The sequence below is a fragment of the Lepisma saccharinum genome, chromosome 4 (assembly GCF_977018435.1).
Source record: "Lepisma saccharinum chromosome 4, izLepSacc3.1, whole genome shotgun sequence".
NCBI lineage: Eukaryota > Metazoa > Arthropoda > Insecta > Zygentoma > Lepismatidae > Lepisma > Lepisma saccharinum.
In genome coordinates, this window is record NC_139232.1 from 112409890 (window position 1) to 112428007 (window position 18118).

The window sequence follows — 18118 nt, forward strand, 5'->3', positions numbered from 1 at the left end:
AGACTGACAAACACGGTCTTTCACATTTTTAAAATTCATGTGAAAAGGTTTTGTTTCAGGTCCAGTACATATATGCTCCAGGCCCCACTCCCACTTAGGGTCATGTCTTCATGTGTTGTTGGGAGTAATCTGTTGCAAAAAGCATTCCTATTCATATAAAGAAATAATAAATATGGTTACTGTTAAAACATGGGTTCATGTTTTCCTTGAATTTATTTGATGTAAACAGATGTTAATGTATTTGTTTAGGTATAAATATTTATGTTGAGAGCCAAAGGTAGGCCAACAGTGTTTTTTTTTTTTTTTTTAATCATTTTGAGCAACATGATGTCATGACTGACTGGAAGTCTTAATGGACCCTGAAGATATACTAAAAGATGGTAGATGTGGAAGTAGGGCATATGGTGGGCCATGAAAACATTCCAGAGAAAGAAACCACCACATAAAACCATATACCTCCTCAGACAAAAGTTTATTGCAATGGGTTCCATAGCAAATGTTCCCGACTCTGGATCCCTTTACGCATCTGGCACTGATGATAAGGTAATGAAGTAAAAAATCGTGGGATTTCATGCCACGTGTCATCAACATATTAAAACTGATAAAGTTACGAAACAGATCTTCTTGTGTCATCCAAATTTTTGGATCGATCTCATTCTTTTGTCAGGGATGGAAAGGTTAAAATATGGCGAAAATAGTTTAAAATGGGTTGGAAGGTACAAAAACTTGATCTCCTGATCATGTCACTTGTGAAACTGGTTGTTTCTTGTGGCTAGCTTGGAATGATGACAGCTTCAACAATCAGGTGGCATCATCACCTTCTTTTTCAGAGTAGTCTGCATCTGTTGTCTCACTGATGTTCACTTTCAGGTAAAAATATGTATTTTTTTTACAAGGGAACAGATGTCATTTGCCATATTGTGTGGGTGTTTTTTTCATGAAGTGTTCTTGGTGTGCACTATAGCAGAAGATCTATGAAAGGTGAAGCTTCTTTACCCTCCTACAGCATCAAGCAGTACAGTCACCATAAGTCCCACCAGTTGTGTGCTCACAGCATATGCAATGCAGAAGCTCACAGTGAGGACTCATAGGTGAGGACTTCCCAACGCTGCAGCTCTGTCAATTTTGAGAAGTAACACTATTACTTCTTAATCGTTCAAAGAGAAGCCTAGACAAGGTACTTCTGATGCTACTGTTGAACTTTATACCAACTTCCCCAATTGGTAACAATTTCCACATAGGCCTGGCTTGAAGTATTTGTCGACTAATTGGCCATTCAACTTTACCTCTGCAATGGAAGGTTTATTTCAAACACATGCATTCTAAGGTGAATAATTTTCATGTAATTGCAAACAAGGTAACATTCAGTGTCTTGCACATGAAGAAAACACCACTGAGTTTGTTCATAAGGTCATTTTCATTATAATATTGTACAAAAATATATCAACATTTGCAATTCATTTTCATGATTGCTTATTGATTTGGTTTATTTCACTTCACTTTTCTGCCACTTCTGGCTAATTGCGAAGATGAGGATGAGTGAAGACATGATAAAATTTATGAAGGGACTCTCACAAAGAACACCCATTCCTGGGCGTCGCAGCACTATGTGCTAACCACTCAGCCACAGACGTCACCTTCATTTTCATGAACTTTCAATAACTGCTTCATTCCCCGTTTCTGTAGTGTTTGTGGAATTCTCCTCTTGCACTGTTCTATCTTCTTCCATTTCCAAGTCTTGGCCCCTGAGGCTCATATGGATGAGTCTGTGAAATGAAAGAAGTCTCAAGATGTGCATTTCACTAGTGGAATGGTGAGGAAGGGAACACACACAATTTAACACTCCTTTCTCTTCAGAAAAGTTGGAGACAAATGGAAACTGATATATCAAAGAACACTGCAGAAAATATGAATATTTCAGGCACTTCAATCTTGGCATGACATTCAAACAGAAATAACTCTAGACAAACTCTTTGCCATGGTGAAACATTACACACTTATGTTTTCTTTTATCAATATAGTTCTCATGTATGAACTTCTGTTGTCCTCTGAGAAGCATGTTGTTGGTCACTGTTGGTCAAAAAATTTCTTCTTGAGGCGGCATCCTTAAATACTTCATTCAGACCCAGACAAGCAATGAAGAAACATTTATGAATTTTACAGTAGATGGAGCAGCACCTCCTCCCTTCTTGTTACCATTATCCATAAAGAGAAGCAAACATGATTACGCATTGTCCAGGCAAGGCTAATATAAATCCTGCAATTTTCAGTGAGAAGTTTTGTATAACTGTCTACAATGATTATTTTTCAATGTAAAGTAAGTATTTCCAGATTATTGGCAGCAATTTCCCTTTCCTTTAACTACTAAGCATTATAGTTTACCAACTTTCACATTTTTTTTTTAAGGCTGGATCAATGGGACGATATAACACCAGAACCGCCACAAGAGATTCATTTTTGATCTTCAAGTAGATCTACATTGTTTAGACTTTTCAGCCAATACTTTTCCATGAATTTTTACTGAAGAGATTTTGGAATAGCAAAATGCTTGGAAAGATACAACAATTAAAGTGTGTGTGTTCAATGATGTTATGCAGATCATATTTGTTGTATCACCAGTTCCAACTATTATGGCAACTAGGAAAATGTATGAGAAATTCAGCAAGAAGGATACATCTGCAGTTAACTTTTGTCAATTGACTGAATGACTGATTTGCCACTTTTGGCTGATCATGACGATGAGGACGAGTGATGATGTGATAAAATTGATAAAGGGACTCTCACAAAGAGAACACATGTCTATGCTGGGATTCGAACCTAGGACCCCTGGCATTTCAAACTTTTGTCAACATTATAATGTATAAGACGTAAGCGAGTTACTAAAGATATATCCACGAAACTTACTTGTAAAGGTTCTATTAATTTCGGTGGCCTCTGCCGCCATCTACTTGGGAACTCGATGAGTTTTGCAGATATATTGTTTGTAACTCGCTTACGTCTTACATTATCAACCACGTTGTTTATTCCCCTCAACATGAATATAATGTAAATAACATATATAGTGGTTACCTATTTCAGATAGTTAAAAAATGTTTCTTTGATACACTACAAGTAAACAAGACTGCTTAATGGTTTACCAAAAGGAATGGAATTAAGAGCAATATTCCAAAAATATCAAATTCACAACACAGTTGTAAGAACATGGAAATTTTCAATATCAGTACTTGTACCCTTTAAATGAAGGTGAGCTAGAGAAGCAATTCCCAAAGTGAACGATACCACCCAAGTGGAATGGTGAAGTAACTTAAGGGGCATCAGGATGGCAGGCATGGAGTTACTCATTGTATGACATTTGTATATTCGCAGTGTGAAATTAATTCTGAGGAATGCTTATCAAAATTGAAGAAATGTTTGAACATGGTATCTTCCCCTATGATTAGTATGGAAAACATGTATACACCAAGCTAAGGTACACATTACCAGTCTATAACGTATTGTTTGACTTTTGATCTTCCCACTGAAGTTCCTAGGTTTGAGTTGGGTATGGTTGTTCATTATGAGTGTCTCTTCATCAATTTAATGTAATCATCACTCATCCTCATTGTTGCAATTAACCCAAAAATGGCATAAAAGCCATTTGTAAAAAATACAAATAAAACAAATAATACGTAGTTCACAATCAATCACCATTTTTTCATTGATTCTATCTAACCATATTTCATAGAAATTCTCCAATTAGACATATTGAAATTATTCAGTATACTATTATGAAACTTTACATGAAAATGGATCACGTTGAATCCCTCTAAGAGTGATGAAAGGTGGCAAATAGCATTGCCAAGGTTGCCACTGTCTTATGCTTGTTAAAGAGATTGATTATATGTGACATGGCTGACAGCATGTGTTGTTGCTCATTTGAGTGAGAGAGTGAGAGTGATATATATATATATATATATATATATATATATATATATATATATATATATATATATATATATATATATATCCATTCATATATATATATATATATACACTAATGATGAAGGAGACAGTAAACACTTTCCACACCAAGAGAAATTATTCTATATTGCGCGATCTATGTCGCATTTTCAAGTTGAAGAAAAAAGATCTGTTACTAGGCGAAGAGGCACAGAATACTGACCGTAGCGTCTCTACGATCAGTGTTGCCAGAAACAGTTGATAGATGACGAGAAGTACTTTCACCAGTGTTTACTGTAAGGTGGGTGGGTAATTTTGGGGAGGAGAGGAAAGGGTTACTGGTTGGCTAGGTTGAGTCTGGGGGGGTATAGTGGCGTGCGTGCCTGTTATGTAGGCCCTTTCCCAGCACCTGCGGAAAGATGTGTCAGAGCGGGGGGGGGGGGGGGTTAAAAGATGGATGATGGCAACACGGAAGCAGTTATTGAAGGTGGTGTTATGGCTGTTGGTGTGGATGGCAACAGTGAAATCGGAGTTTTGGGTGGAGGAACGGTGATTATTAATCCTTAGGTTCAAGGGGGTGGAGGTTTCGCCTATGTAGAAGTTGCCGCAGATTTGGCAGATGAGGGTGTAAATTAGGTTGGATGAGTGGCAGGTGCCCTTAGGGTGAAGGGTGAACTCGCCTGCCGCTGTGGGGATCAGGAGGGTGGGGGAGGTGATGAGCCCCATGCAGGTCTTGCATCTGGGTATGTTGCACCTGTGAGCTGGGGGGAGTGGTGTGGATGGGGTGGGAGTGTTTCGGACCAAGATGTTTTGGAGGTTGGGGGGGGGGGCGACGGAAGACGACCCTGGGTTTATCCCGAAAGATGTCCCTGGTATCAGGATCACTGTGCAGGATGGGGAGGTGGGAGTGGAGGGTATGTCTGATTTTCGTAATATGGGGGTGGTATTGGGTGATCAGGGTTGGAGGGTTGGTTTTAGGTTGTTTGGTGCGGTTGTGGGAGTTGGCTCTGGTGATTTGTTTGTTGATGAGGGTGGAGGGATAGCCACGGTTGGTTAGGGCTTGGTGCAGGCGTAGGTTGTAGTTTTGGCGGGATGAGGGGGATGAGTTGAGGTGCTGGCCTCTGAGGGCAAGGGAGAATGGGATGGCTTTTTTGGTGTGGTACACTCTGGAACCTTTCCCAGTCCATAGCCCACAACCTCAACCAGAAACACCTGCAAAAACTTTCCATTCTCTGCCCACAAGCCCTGAATGCAGGATGCACCCTCCCCCTCCCACCACAACACCACCACAAAACTGAATGTCCCTTACTTCCAGATCCACCCTTACCTCTACCCACTCCACCCCAACCTACCATCTCTAACCATGCCCCCCCCTCCCACCACATCACAGAAGAGCACCAGTCCTCGGACAAAAGATGCCCCCATCACACTGACATTCCTCACCCCCCTCCACCCACTGACTGCACCTCAGTCTTGAACCTTTCCAACCACAACCTCACAACCACCAAAATTGACGTTCTTTCCAAAGGTCTTACCTTCTCCCCAGCCGCCACCCCTAACAATTTCCGGCTACTATTTGACATACAAACCTTCGCCCGCAGACTCAGGTGGACGATTTTTGGGCCAAGAATCCCCCCTCCAATGCTAATCCCTCAGACATACATCCCAGTCTCCTCCAATTCTGCCCCCCCTATCCCCATGATCCCCCCTCCCTTCCCAACAACCACCCTCTTGAAAGATACATCACCTCTGTTGTCAACAATGTTTCTGACAGTACATACCTCCAAAACTCCTCTTCCCACCACAACCTAACCCCAGCCCAGCACCAAGCCCTTCGGTCCCTCCGCAACAACCCGGACATCAAAATCCTCCCTGCCGATAAAGGGTCCACCACAGTAGTCATGAACTCCTCTGACTACGTGGCAGAAGCCTCCCGTCAACTCTCTGATTCATCAACCTACAAGCCCACCACGGTTGATTCATCTACCACACACCTTGACAAAATTCGGGATTTTGTCCTCTCCCGAGGACCCCCTGAAGGCCTATCCAATTCCACCATCTCCTCACTCATACCTGACAACCCCCGCACCCCCACTTTCTACCTCCTCCCGAAAATTCACCAACCGAACAACCCCGGGAGACCCATTGTGTCCAGCTACAATTCACCCACTGAACGCATTTCAGCCTTTCTAGACTCTCACCTCCAACCCCTCGTCCAAGCCCTGCCCTCCTACCTCCGTGACACCAACCACTTCCTGAACATCATCCAAAACTTACCACCCCTACCACCTAACACCATCCTCACAACTGTTGACATCACATCCCTCTACACTAATATTCCCCATGCCCATGGCCTCCATGCCACAGAATCATTCCTTAACTGCCGACCTAAACCCCACAATCCCAGCACTCACTTCCTGATACAACTAGCCAACCTTGTACTTACCTGCAACAACTTCTGCTTCGGTGATCAACATTACCTGCAGATACGTGGCACAGCCATGGGTACCCGCATGGCCCCCTCTTATGCCAACCTGTTCATGGGCAGGCTGGAACAGGAATTCCTTGACTCCCAGCAACTGAAACCACTCCTCTGGCTCAGATTCATAGATGACATTTTTCTCCTCTGGACACATGGCGAACCCTCCCTCACTACATTCCTAAACCAACTTAACGACTTCACCACCCTCAAATTCACCTGGTTCCATTCAAAAGACCAAGTGACCTTCCTAGAGTAGTTTTCACGTTCAGAAGACACAATGGGCTCTTATGGGCAATGCTTTTCTTATGGGAAATACGAGCGCGCTGTTGTGAAATTTCTGGACTTACAAATTTAGCTTAAGTAAAATCGGTACCTGCAGTTTTGCAGGAAATTTTGTAGAGAATACGATGGTGAACACAAAAAACTGGTAACCTGCTTACATAATTTTAGATAAATTAAAAATGCAAATTTTCCGTGAAAACACAATTTTTACATTGTTTTCATTCCTAACGTTGAAACATGCCATAAAATTGAAGCATTCATTATTAAAAAAATTGACACTGTTTTTTAATTGTCATAGGAGATGGTGGTACTCAGAATTTATCAATACTTTAAAGCATATTCGCATTAAAAAATATTCAAATAAAGTATGTGGAGATTTTTTATATTCGTGCAGTAGAAAATGTCGTCGCTGGCCATTTTTTGTTCTGTAATTCCCAGTAAAAACTTCCAGCGACAAAGTTGTGGAGAAAATAATGACATTATTTTTTATAACCACTCAAAGGTTCCCAGAAATATTACTTCCATGCATTTGGAGTTTCTTTTTAACCCGAACCGCGCGCGAAGTAAGGAGACGTTGTCTGGCCATCTTGAGCCGACTCACCGCAGCATTCCGGCTATCACCACCAAGTTTTCGAGTTGTTACTTTATTTCCATTCAGTAAAAATATTAACTTCATTCAGGTTGTTATAATAGAATTGAAATTACTTAAATTTAATAATTGACAATTATTTCCAATGCTGCTGTTGTGAGCAACATTAAAAAAAATGAAGATCACCTTTCAGTTTCCAACGTACACATAAATTCATAGACACCATATTAACCTTTGAAAGGCTTTCAAACACGTGACAAAATATGGGACTTCAAGATAGAAATATGACATGCCTTGCTTGAGTCATTCACGTCTTATCAGTTCACGTGGGCCATAACTCATTTGTTTGTTTGGGTTGCAACGTAAATTTAACCCATGTGCCAGGTTCCCCTTACTTGAGTGAGAGATCTACTTTGGTCTGTTTAGACTTTTTCCCTCTCCCGAAAAAGTGTTTTCAGTTGTGTGAGCTCTCAGTGATTTTTACTTTTTTAAGTGATTTCTGAAGTGTCATATTCGTGCATTACACTCGCGCGTGTAGTGATCGCAATGGATCATAGTAAAAATGGTAACTGTAATGTTCACAGTATAATATTAATATTAATAATTACATATAATTATCATTATATATACAAAATATGTAACACCTTCATTGTGAAGGAAGGTCATGATTTCCCGGCGACATGAGCTAGCGCTGTATTGGCAACACTGTGCGGTTTCTCCATAAGCGCCGTTGTGTCTTCTGAACGTGAAAACGACTCTAGATGTGGACATCCACATTGCGGGAGACCACTTGGAAACCTCCATACATATTAAACCGACCAACCACCTCCAGTATCTCCACTACTCCAGCTCACACCCCTACCACACCAAAAAAGCCATCCCATTCTCCCTTGCCCTCAGAGGCCAGCACCTCAACTCATCCCCCTCATCCCGCCAAAACTACAACCTACGCCTGCACCAAGCCCTAACCAACCGTGGCTATCCCTCCACCCTCATCAACAAACAAATCACCAGAGCCAACTCCCACAACCGCACCAAACAACCTAAAACCAACCCTCCAACCCTGATCACCCAATACCACCCCCATATTACGAAAATCAGACATACCCTCCACTCCCACCTCCCCATCCTGCACAGTGATCCTGATACCAGGGACATCTTTCGGGATAAACCCAGGGTCGTCTTCCGTCGCCCCCCCCCCAACCTCCAAAACATCTTGGTCCGAAACACTCCCACCCCATCCACACCACTCCCCCCAGCTCACAGGTGCAACATACCCAGATGCAAGACCTGCATGGGGCTCATCACCTCCCCCACCCTCCTGATCCCCACAGCGGCAGGCGAGTTCACCCTTCACCCTAAGGGCACCTGCCACTCATCCAACCTAATTTACACCCTCATCTGCCAAATCTGCGGCAACTTCTACATAGGCGAAACCTCCACCCCCTTGAACCTAAGGATTAATAATCACCGTTCCTCCACCCAAAACTCCGATTTCACTGTTGCCATCCACACCAACAGCCATAACACCACCTTCAATAACTGCTTCCGTGTTGCCATCATCCATCTTTTAACCCCCCCCCCCCCCCCCCGCTTTGACACATCTTTCCGCAGGCGCTGGGAAAGGGCCTACATAACAGGCACGCACGCCACTATACCCCCCGGACTCAACCTAGCCAACCAGTAACCCTTTCCTCTCCTCCCCAAAATTACCCACCCACCTTACAGTAAACACTGGTGAAAGTACTTCTCGTCATCTATCAACTGTTTCTGGCAACACTGATCGTAGAGACGCTACGGTCAGTATTCTGTGCCTCTTCGCTTAGTAACGCCGATCTTTTTTCTTCAACTTGAAAATGCGACATAGATCGCGAAATATAGAATAATTTCACTTGGTGTGGAAAGTGTTTACTGTCTCCTTCATCATTAGTGTTTATCCGCCCTACTGGCACCTTTTCTGATCCTATTCCTGTGTTTATATATATATATATATATATATATATATATATATATATATATATATATATATATATATATATATATATATATATAAATATAGATATAGATATATAGATGTATGCAAAAATATTATCAATGTTTACTGCAAAGATTCGCTCACTTTATCTAATAAAATTCTTAGATCTTTTTCCAGTTCTTTTTTTTTTTAAAAAATTCCATCCATATCGTAGGGTGTGTTATTAAGTAAATTTTTCTATTTTGCAAGTACAAACATTAAAGTACTGGCTGCAGTTGCAAGAGACAATATTTAAAAGTATTTCTCTTTACATAGGAACACCCAGTGTAACAACTTACAAATATGTAAATAAAAAATCATATTTGTGGCATGTGCATCACCCATATTTAATAGTCCCTGACTTTCGAAGCTGGAAGTTGATTTCCCAGACCTTTCCTGTTTTGCTTTTTTTTCAAGTCAATGCAAACCCTGTCAGGAAAATACAGTCCCAGGAATTATCAGCGATTATACTTCAACAAAATGCCTTTACAACCCACGTCTCAGACACCTAAGATGATAAAGTCAACGAGCTTTGAAAATTAACAATTCAAAGAAGCAATACTGCTAGAGAGCTTTTGTGTGATTTTTAATAATATTTTCTGCACATCATGAGAACTTTACATGTCTTACTGCATGCCTGAGACTCATCTCAACAAATTTTTGTTGCATGTAGCATTTTTTTCATTGTTCCCAAAGAATTTTCAGACAACATATTTTCACTGTTCCAATATCCATTTACTACGACAGTTTTCAGTTTTCCCAAACAAAACAGGGTTACATATTACTCTTGGCAGCAAAACAAAAACATTCTTTATTAGGCAACCAACCTGAAATGTATAACATCAAGTTATTGCTGAAAACTGGAAATTGACTAAGTACTCTTAGTTGATGGATACATTGAAGCAGGTAATGTATATTCTCTGAAATGTTTTCCTAAGTCAAAAAAAAGACACACTTTCTCCTATATATTAGGCTGGTGTAAGCAGAAAGAGAGCAAGAAGATGATATATTATGCTTTTAATGCAATTATTTTAGCAGAACCTTTTATATTCATACGTTGTTGGTGTTGTGAAAATTGTATCAGTTCATTCTTTTATGATATATTCCACAAAGGTACTAGAAAAAGCATAACCGCAAAGTTTACATCAAATCCTTGGTCTTGTCCATACTGAAGATGGTGTGATCAGCACCATATTCCAAGTACCTTTATTCCCAAGGAACACATTGATCAGAAACTGGATGACCCCAAAGACTGGGAGCTTTCCAGAAAAATTCCTACCTGAGATTTCCCACCCTAGGAATTGAATCTTCATCTCTGGTAAATGCCATAATCAGAAGCACACATAGATATGCATCAGGTAATAGGATAAAGAGAACAATGAAAACAAGTGACTTACAGAATGTTAAATGTCAAAATGTACTTACGTGATGAACACCAGGACAATCAGCTGCCCGCCTAAAGTTACAAAAAAAATTGCCGCAGGAAATGTTGAAATGGATGCATTGTAAACTTGACTGTATATGGCTCCAGAAAACAAAGGCACAGCATTATCTGCTGAGGCTAAGATGGCAAACACTTTGCCTGCAAAAGACAAAAATTAAAATCTTCATTGCATCTATTTCATAATTTTAAAAAAATGTATGTTGTTATCATAAATACTACTAAAATGTATAGTGACAAAAACAAATAATTATTTTATCTCTATTTCTACATAAATGTTAGTTAATTACAGTAAAATCTTTACGTTACGTTTCCAAGCTAAAAAGAACTTAAAATGCGGGAACATTTTATAACATTTTGCTATGTTGTCACCACCAAGATTGAATATATAATACGGAAAAATGTAAAATCTGGGAACGTAAAAATGAAGATTCCATTGCATATGTTTGCACAACCAAATTGTGATTCACTCTAGTGTTTCAAGAATTTCAAATTGATCAAGTATTGAGAGCTCTTGTACATCATAATAGTTTACAAGACATCATACAATCTCCTCAAACCTTCACGTTGTTACAGTTCTCGCCTTGTAATCAAGGGATCCCAGGATCAATACTTAGTAGAGGAGCAGTTCACAGTGGTTCAGATCCCACTTTAAACTGTACCTCCAGTCCCAATTAGCCTATCTGAGCATTAAGTGGGTTCAAAACAATGACACTATCCCACAAAGGTTCACACTGCAGAATATTAAACATCATCTAACAAAGTTAATATCAACTTCTGGATATTATAAGAGAACCATTTTACTTTATGGATAAATGTGTATAAAAAGGATAATAATCATAGACTGAGAAGTCCAGAGGGATGGCAGGGGAGGTGCATGACCCCTTGCTCAAACTGTCCATCTCCTTATGGCCCCAGTGGCATAGTGGTAACGCTATCACCTTGTAATCAAGGGGTTCCAGGTTCAATACCCAGTGGAGGCACATCATTTTTCAGAACACACTTTAAACTGTAGGTCCAGTCTCGCTTAGCCTACCTGTGCATACAATGGACTTAAAGAAACTCCTTACAGCCCCCTGCCACTGCCTCCCCCAGCAAGCACGAAAAGATTGATAAATAAATGCTCTTTTAGCCTAAATACGTATTTACGCATGTATAATGCACGTGCTGTTTTTTGATAGGGAAAAGTGACAAACAATTATATCTCGTACATAATGCGCAGTACAATCCAGGTCCAAGAAATTGGTATCTTAGTTGTAGGTCATGAAGCTGTTGCTATGCCGATCAACAGTGAATGACATCATTGGTATTCAATGAGTCAACTTTTCTCTGTGGACCTAGAGGACAATATCCTCTTGTTTAAACAATAAGTCACCAACCCATGCCACTCCTGCCCTCTCACTCCACTGTGTTTAGCATCCCAAAGCTTTCACTCTTTAACCACCTTATTTATTCTGTAATAGTAGAAAACAAGATCAAAATTATGTTATGGTTTTGCAGTGCTCAGGAAGTTACTTTCCGTTATTTTTCGTCCAACAAATATCACCGATACGCATCCCATGTGACGGGAGGTGCATGCTCAAAATCCACCAGAACTTCTTTATTTATTTCATCTATTACGGGGAGAGAGGTACGTACATTCCAGAAATATCAAATCAAGATTCAAACGACACTTCAGAGAATCAGATTTTTGAGAAGATGCAAGTTAAACAATATAGTGCCAAATTTTTTGAAGTGGAAAGTTCGAACTCGTAATACCTACACCAGTGATTTTAAAGGAAAGCTACAAATGTTAATGATAGGACGCCTAATCAGGGACTCGTACTCAGAATTGGACAGCCTTTCTCGAAAGACATATGATCTCCACATAACATTGTCAAATTCTTTGCACCCACTCATATGGGATAAAGTAAACAGAGCTACAGAACAAGTTGTAGAACACTACAGCAAGCTTTCAGAAAGGAGACTTGATAGGAAATTCTACCAGCTAATTCAAGAAGAACAAGTTATATACAACAACAATGAAAGAAGGGAAGCAGTTAATGTCACTGGTAAAATAGAAACTAAGAACATTGACAACAGATTATTTATAAATCTTACGGATATTGAGGTACCTGATGAGTATATAGAAATTTTTCAATTCGGAATGAAATTTTCAGTTGGTAGTGCTTATATACACAAGGAAGATTTCGTGATTTCAATAGAGAAAGCACTGAATTTCTTAGATGATGAGGAGGAAAAAAGAAAATTACGAAGTCTCACACATGATGCTCTTGATGAACGTTTAAGTTTTGAATACAACAGAAGAACTAACAGAGGTCCAAAATACACAGAACGGGAGAAAGAGCATATAAGGTTGGGAAAAAAAGTTCATGGTTTCAAGATCTGGTTGAAAGAAAACGACATTTTCTTAATAAAATCGGACAAGGAAAATAAACCTGTCCTTATACGAATTAAGGACTATAAAGAAAAAATGGAAGAATGTTTCAAATTAAACAATTTCACAGAAACCTCTCGAAACCCTATAACTAAAATAATAAATGAGGTAAAGAAAGTAATTGAAAGCAGTATCACGATACCAAGAGAAATGAAGAAAAAACTCATTGTCAAAAATTCAACCCTGCCGATTGCCTTTGGACTACCAAAAACTCACAAACCGGGAACTCCAATACGACCCATCATTGCAACTTTCACACATCCTGCATACAAACTATCCAAATATTTAGTTGAAAGACTTGCTATAATTAAACAACAAACACCATTCAGTGTTAAAAATGCATATGAAGTGAAACAGAAACTAAAAAATATTGTTTGGAATAGTGAGTATCGTATTGCAAGTTTTGATGTAGAAAATTTATATCCTAGTGTCCCAATAGAAGGTGCCACAGATGCATTACACAGATGGCTTATTGAGATGAAGGTTAACCCAGTAGAATCATGGGAAATGGTTCGATGGTTTACTGTATGTGCAAATTACAATTACTTTATATTTGATGGCAAAATCTATCAGCAAAATAATGGTCTATCAATGGGAAACCCAGTATCCGGAATCATCTCCAGCATTTTCCTTCATTACATAGAATCTCCAATTGTTAATGCGATAGGTGCGGATATCAAACTCTACATCAGATATGTAGATGATGTGCTAATTATTGCTAAAAATGAGAACACCATCATGGACGTATTTAAATCGTTAAATGAATCACATCGTCGCATAAAATTCACTTGCGAACCCATGAATAACAATGTAATTTCTTTCCTTGATCTGCAAATTAAGACAACTGACTCAATAATTCAAACATCAGTCCATAGAAAAAAATTAGCGGGGGAAAAATACATCCATGCCAAATCAGAACATTCGCGTATAACAATGGATAACATATTTTTAAATTTTTTCCTGAGAGCACAAAGACTATGTTCTAATAATGAGGATATCAAAAATGAAGAAGAAAGGCTCTTTAATATAGCAAAAGAAAATGGCTTTCACACTAACAGAATAAACCAAATCAAAAAACAAGTTGCAAGAAAACTAAAGGAAAAGAGAAATACAGACAAAGATGAAAAATCTGTTGAAAAGAAATTTGTGTGCATTCCATTCCACAAGGGATTCTCACATAAAATTGCAAAAATTTTTAGAAGTTTTAATTTCAAAATTGTTTTTAAATCACCAAGAAGTTTGGAATGTACATTTAATGAATTCAAAATGAGAAACTCGCTACCAGATGTGGAAACCACAGGAATATATAATATAAGTTGTTCATGTTCAAAAGATTATGTGGGACAAACAGCAAGGAAAATGGCAATAAGATGGCACGAACATGATTTGGACATTATAAATCTAAACCCAAGAACAGGTTTGTCAACTCATATCATCGAAGAGAAGCATTTGATTAAAAAGAGAAGGGTTTTAAAAAGATTAACGGGAAACACAGAGTTGCATGTCTGGGAAGCCTCGTTCATTGCAGAAGAACACTGGAATAAATTAAATAATGAAAATGGTAACATAGATCCAGTGTGGAGTTTTCTTTTTCACAAATGGAGTAAGCCACCATCTTTAAAATTTAATGTAACAGAAAACATCAACACTGCTTTTTTCACAGTTAAGTTGCTATATTACAACAATGTAACATTGACAACATCCATTATATAACAGATTCTTTTTGTTTAAAAATTACTAACCATTGTTATAACTGTATCTTTAGTCAAAATGAAAATAAATGTCTGATGAAAGGAGCGTGTGTTCTCCTGAAACGTCACAAAGAAAAAACTGTTTTCTTATGCTTGTAATAACCGTAAACTACAGGAAAATAATCCACCAGAACGGTACTGATTTTCTTGATGTCCCAGAACATTACATTACAAAGTGAAAAATTGTGGGACATGACCTTTAGACTTTTATATGCAGTTTTGCTCATTGCCTCTTTAATTTTTCTAAAAAAAACTTCAAAATATATACTTTTACCATGACTAACGTAACATTTATAGGAGACACATTCAGGATCCTAAAACTAGCAGTTAGTAGCACAAGATTTCTTCCATTATGGCATTTACATATCCATATGTGTCATATTATTTGGCCAGTAATACATTTTAATTATTATTTCCTTTTTCCTCATCTTTTCTTTCATTAGTACCATAAAAATCAGAACGTTCCTTCAATTTGTGATAGCTTATTTCAACCGCATTGCACATTGAATGGAATACTGTTGCCATATTCAGAAACTACAGAATTCAAGCCTTACAACAATATATAACGGTTCCATAACATGAAAAATCAATGCAAGTGTCACAAAATCGTTTAATGACCTTGTACGGTTTCATGTTGGCTGTCTGAATTATTCCGTGCATAATACACACCACATTTTTTGGGGGCAAAAATTTTGGAAAAAAGTGTGCATTATACATGAGTAAATACGGTATGTATTTATTATAAACTAATCATGACTACCCTCTGCCTCCTGACTTATTTTTTTCGGATGCTGTCAGTGGAGAAGTCTGAACACTAAACCATAGGACTGGACATTGGTGTCACAGTTTTACCCCTCAAAAAAGTGTGACAAAAGTTGTTTCTTTGTTGTCAAGTCCACATTTTGATCAGATGAGCTAATTGGGACTGAGCCTACAGTTTAAAGTGAGATCTGAATCACTGTGCAATGTGACTTCACTGGAAAATGAATCCACGATTCCTTCTTTACAATGTGATGTTATCCACTACGCTATCACAGAGGTCCTCAAAATATGTGAATAAATCTACACTGTAGCAACCACCTCTTTCTCAATAGGTGTAATTGCATTTGTCATATTTGGCATTGCTTTTCTGACACTTCAGGTTAACCATGATGAAGATGAATGATGATTAGGTGAAATTGACGAACAGACACCCATGCCCAGGCCAGTATTCTAATCCCGAACTTTTGGCGGCGGAACTGAGTGAACACTCTCAAGGTGCTTTGGCCACTGAGGCAACTTCTTCTCACTTGACTTTTTTGCAGGATACTACAAGTGCACGTTCAACTTCACAGGCAAACACTTTGGCAGAAATATTGAATGAAACTGACACATCCCATCCTTGTCACCACTAAACATATCTTTCCTTTGCTGCTGTATTACATGCACAATTTATGCTATTTAAATCAAGTATTTGGAGACATCCACATGCAATAAAATCAACAACAGCAAGCTACACTTACCTCTCTCAGCAGTTGGGACAATTTTGGACACCATTGACCGTATAACAGGTGCTATCACAGGTCCTACAGAAGCAATTGTAGCACCTAAAAAGAAAAATGCAAAAGTTCAAATAGAAAGAAGAGAAAAACATGCTGAAGAATATGATTGATAATGAATAAACTCAAATAAACTACAATCTGTAACAAATCATAAAAAAATAACTTCAATCAAACTTATATTTTGCTTAGTTAATGTCACAGAGTAACAGTGATGTGCAACAAGTTTAGTAAAAAAGTAAAGTAAAGTGTTCCCCTGTGCTTAGCACCATGCCATGAAGGCGTATAGGGGGTGTGGGGGTAATGCCCCACACTTTCCATATCCGGTCGTGAGTGAGGGTGACGTGATCAGCATCATGCCCCTGACCGCCTTTACCCCCCAGGGTTTCCCCCAGGTACCCATGTTATTCGACTGTTATGCAACAAGTTTAGAACTTCCAATTTATATTATTAATGAAGACAATACAATAATGAAAACTGAAACTTTAGCAATACTCATTATTGAGTTCAAAGTTGGTCTGCATTGCTAATTAGCATAAAGCTCAGTAATCTTCAATGAAGTTAATAAGTATATCCCATCAAATAATGAATAATTTGAAGCATTGATTGATTGAGTTGTTGCTTTAAGTCCACGTTATGCACAGTAAGAGTAACTGGGACTGGACCTACAGTTTAAAATGGGATCTGAACCACTTGTCCCTCCACCAGGTATTGAACCCAGGATCCCATGAATTACATGGTGATGATGCTACCACTACGCCATCGGGGAGACCCAGTAATTTCAAGCAAGTTAGGCAAAATAAAACTAAAATAATAAATAGACTCATATTGTAATCTCCTTCCATATAAGAACCTCTATAGTTAATAACTATAGAGGAAATATATATAACTAACCCTGTACATAAATATTATGAAGAAATATGGTAAACATCATGTAACATACATTTCATTTAAGAACAAGCAATTTGAAATATACAATACCCCTTCCCCTCCAGTACTACCAATAGGCAGCAACAGCAGCAACTACTTAACCCTTAAACGACGGGCCGTGACATGGGTGTCACAGCAGGTATTCCCTTAAGGATGGCTTGTGCTTTTTCTTGTAGTATGTTACATTTTTAACATACTGTAACTTGGATAATGATCAGAGATACACGTTTTGAGTTCTGCATGAGTCTAGTTAATAATTAGTAAAGTTTAACTTCATTGTTACTATTTGGAGGGGGGGAGGCGATGTCCGAAAAATTGTGATTTCTTTTTCTTTTTTTGCGACTAATTTTCTCTTTCTTCTTTCTCAATTTTGGTGTTTCAAAACACACTTTTGGCAATAGAAGTACGACCTTCCAACATTCCTGGTGCCAGAAGCACAGGTGGGGGTGGTGGGAGGTGGCAGGGAAAGAAAGTCAGAAACCTCAAGCCGCCAACAAAGGGTTGGAAAACAGCCGGCTGCTCTTTGCTGTTTCACAAAACTGCGCCGTAGAATTACAAAGGAAGTATTGTTGAATGATTTGCCTTGTTTCTGAAGGTCATGCTATTTTAGCCCCTTGCCTCACCTGTTTACTTAGTTAAGTTGCCGCAGAGGGTATGACAGACTAACAAAGCGAGTTGGATGAATTGAAATTATTTGAGTTTAAACTTTTGTTCA

The 18118-nt window shown here is 38.8% G+C and overlaps 1 protein-coding gene across 7 annotated transcripts in view; it reads right to left on the bottom strand.

The window, feature by feature from the left end:
- Positions 1 to 1419: 1419 nt before the first annotated feature.
- The window catches only part of LOC145986773 (lysosomal proton-coupled steroid conjugate and bile acid symporter SLC46A3), a 28087-nt gene continuing 11388 nt past the window's right edge, over positions 1420 to 18118 (bottom strand). For all 7 annotated transcript variants that reach the window (XM_083121174.1, XM_083121171.1, XM_083121172.1 and 4 more), the window contains exons 6-8: positions 16438 to 16521; positions 10732 to 10888; positions 1420 to 1766 (exon numbers count right to left, since the gene is read on the bottom strand). In XM_083121174.1, coding sequence (XP_082977300.1) covers positions 1646 to 1766; positions 10732 to 10888; positions 16438 to 16521 — 362 coding nt within the window. In that variant the 3' untranslated portion in view covers positions 1420 to 1645. The remainder of the gene's footprint in view (positions 1767 to 10731; positions 10889 to 16437; positions 16522 to 18118) is intronic.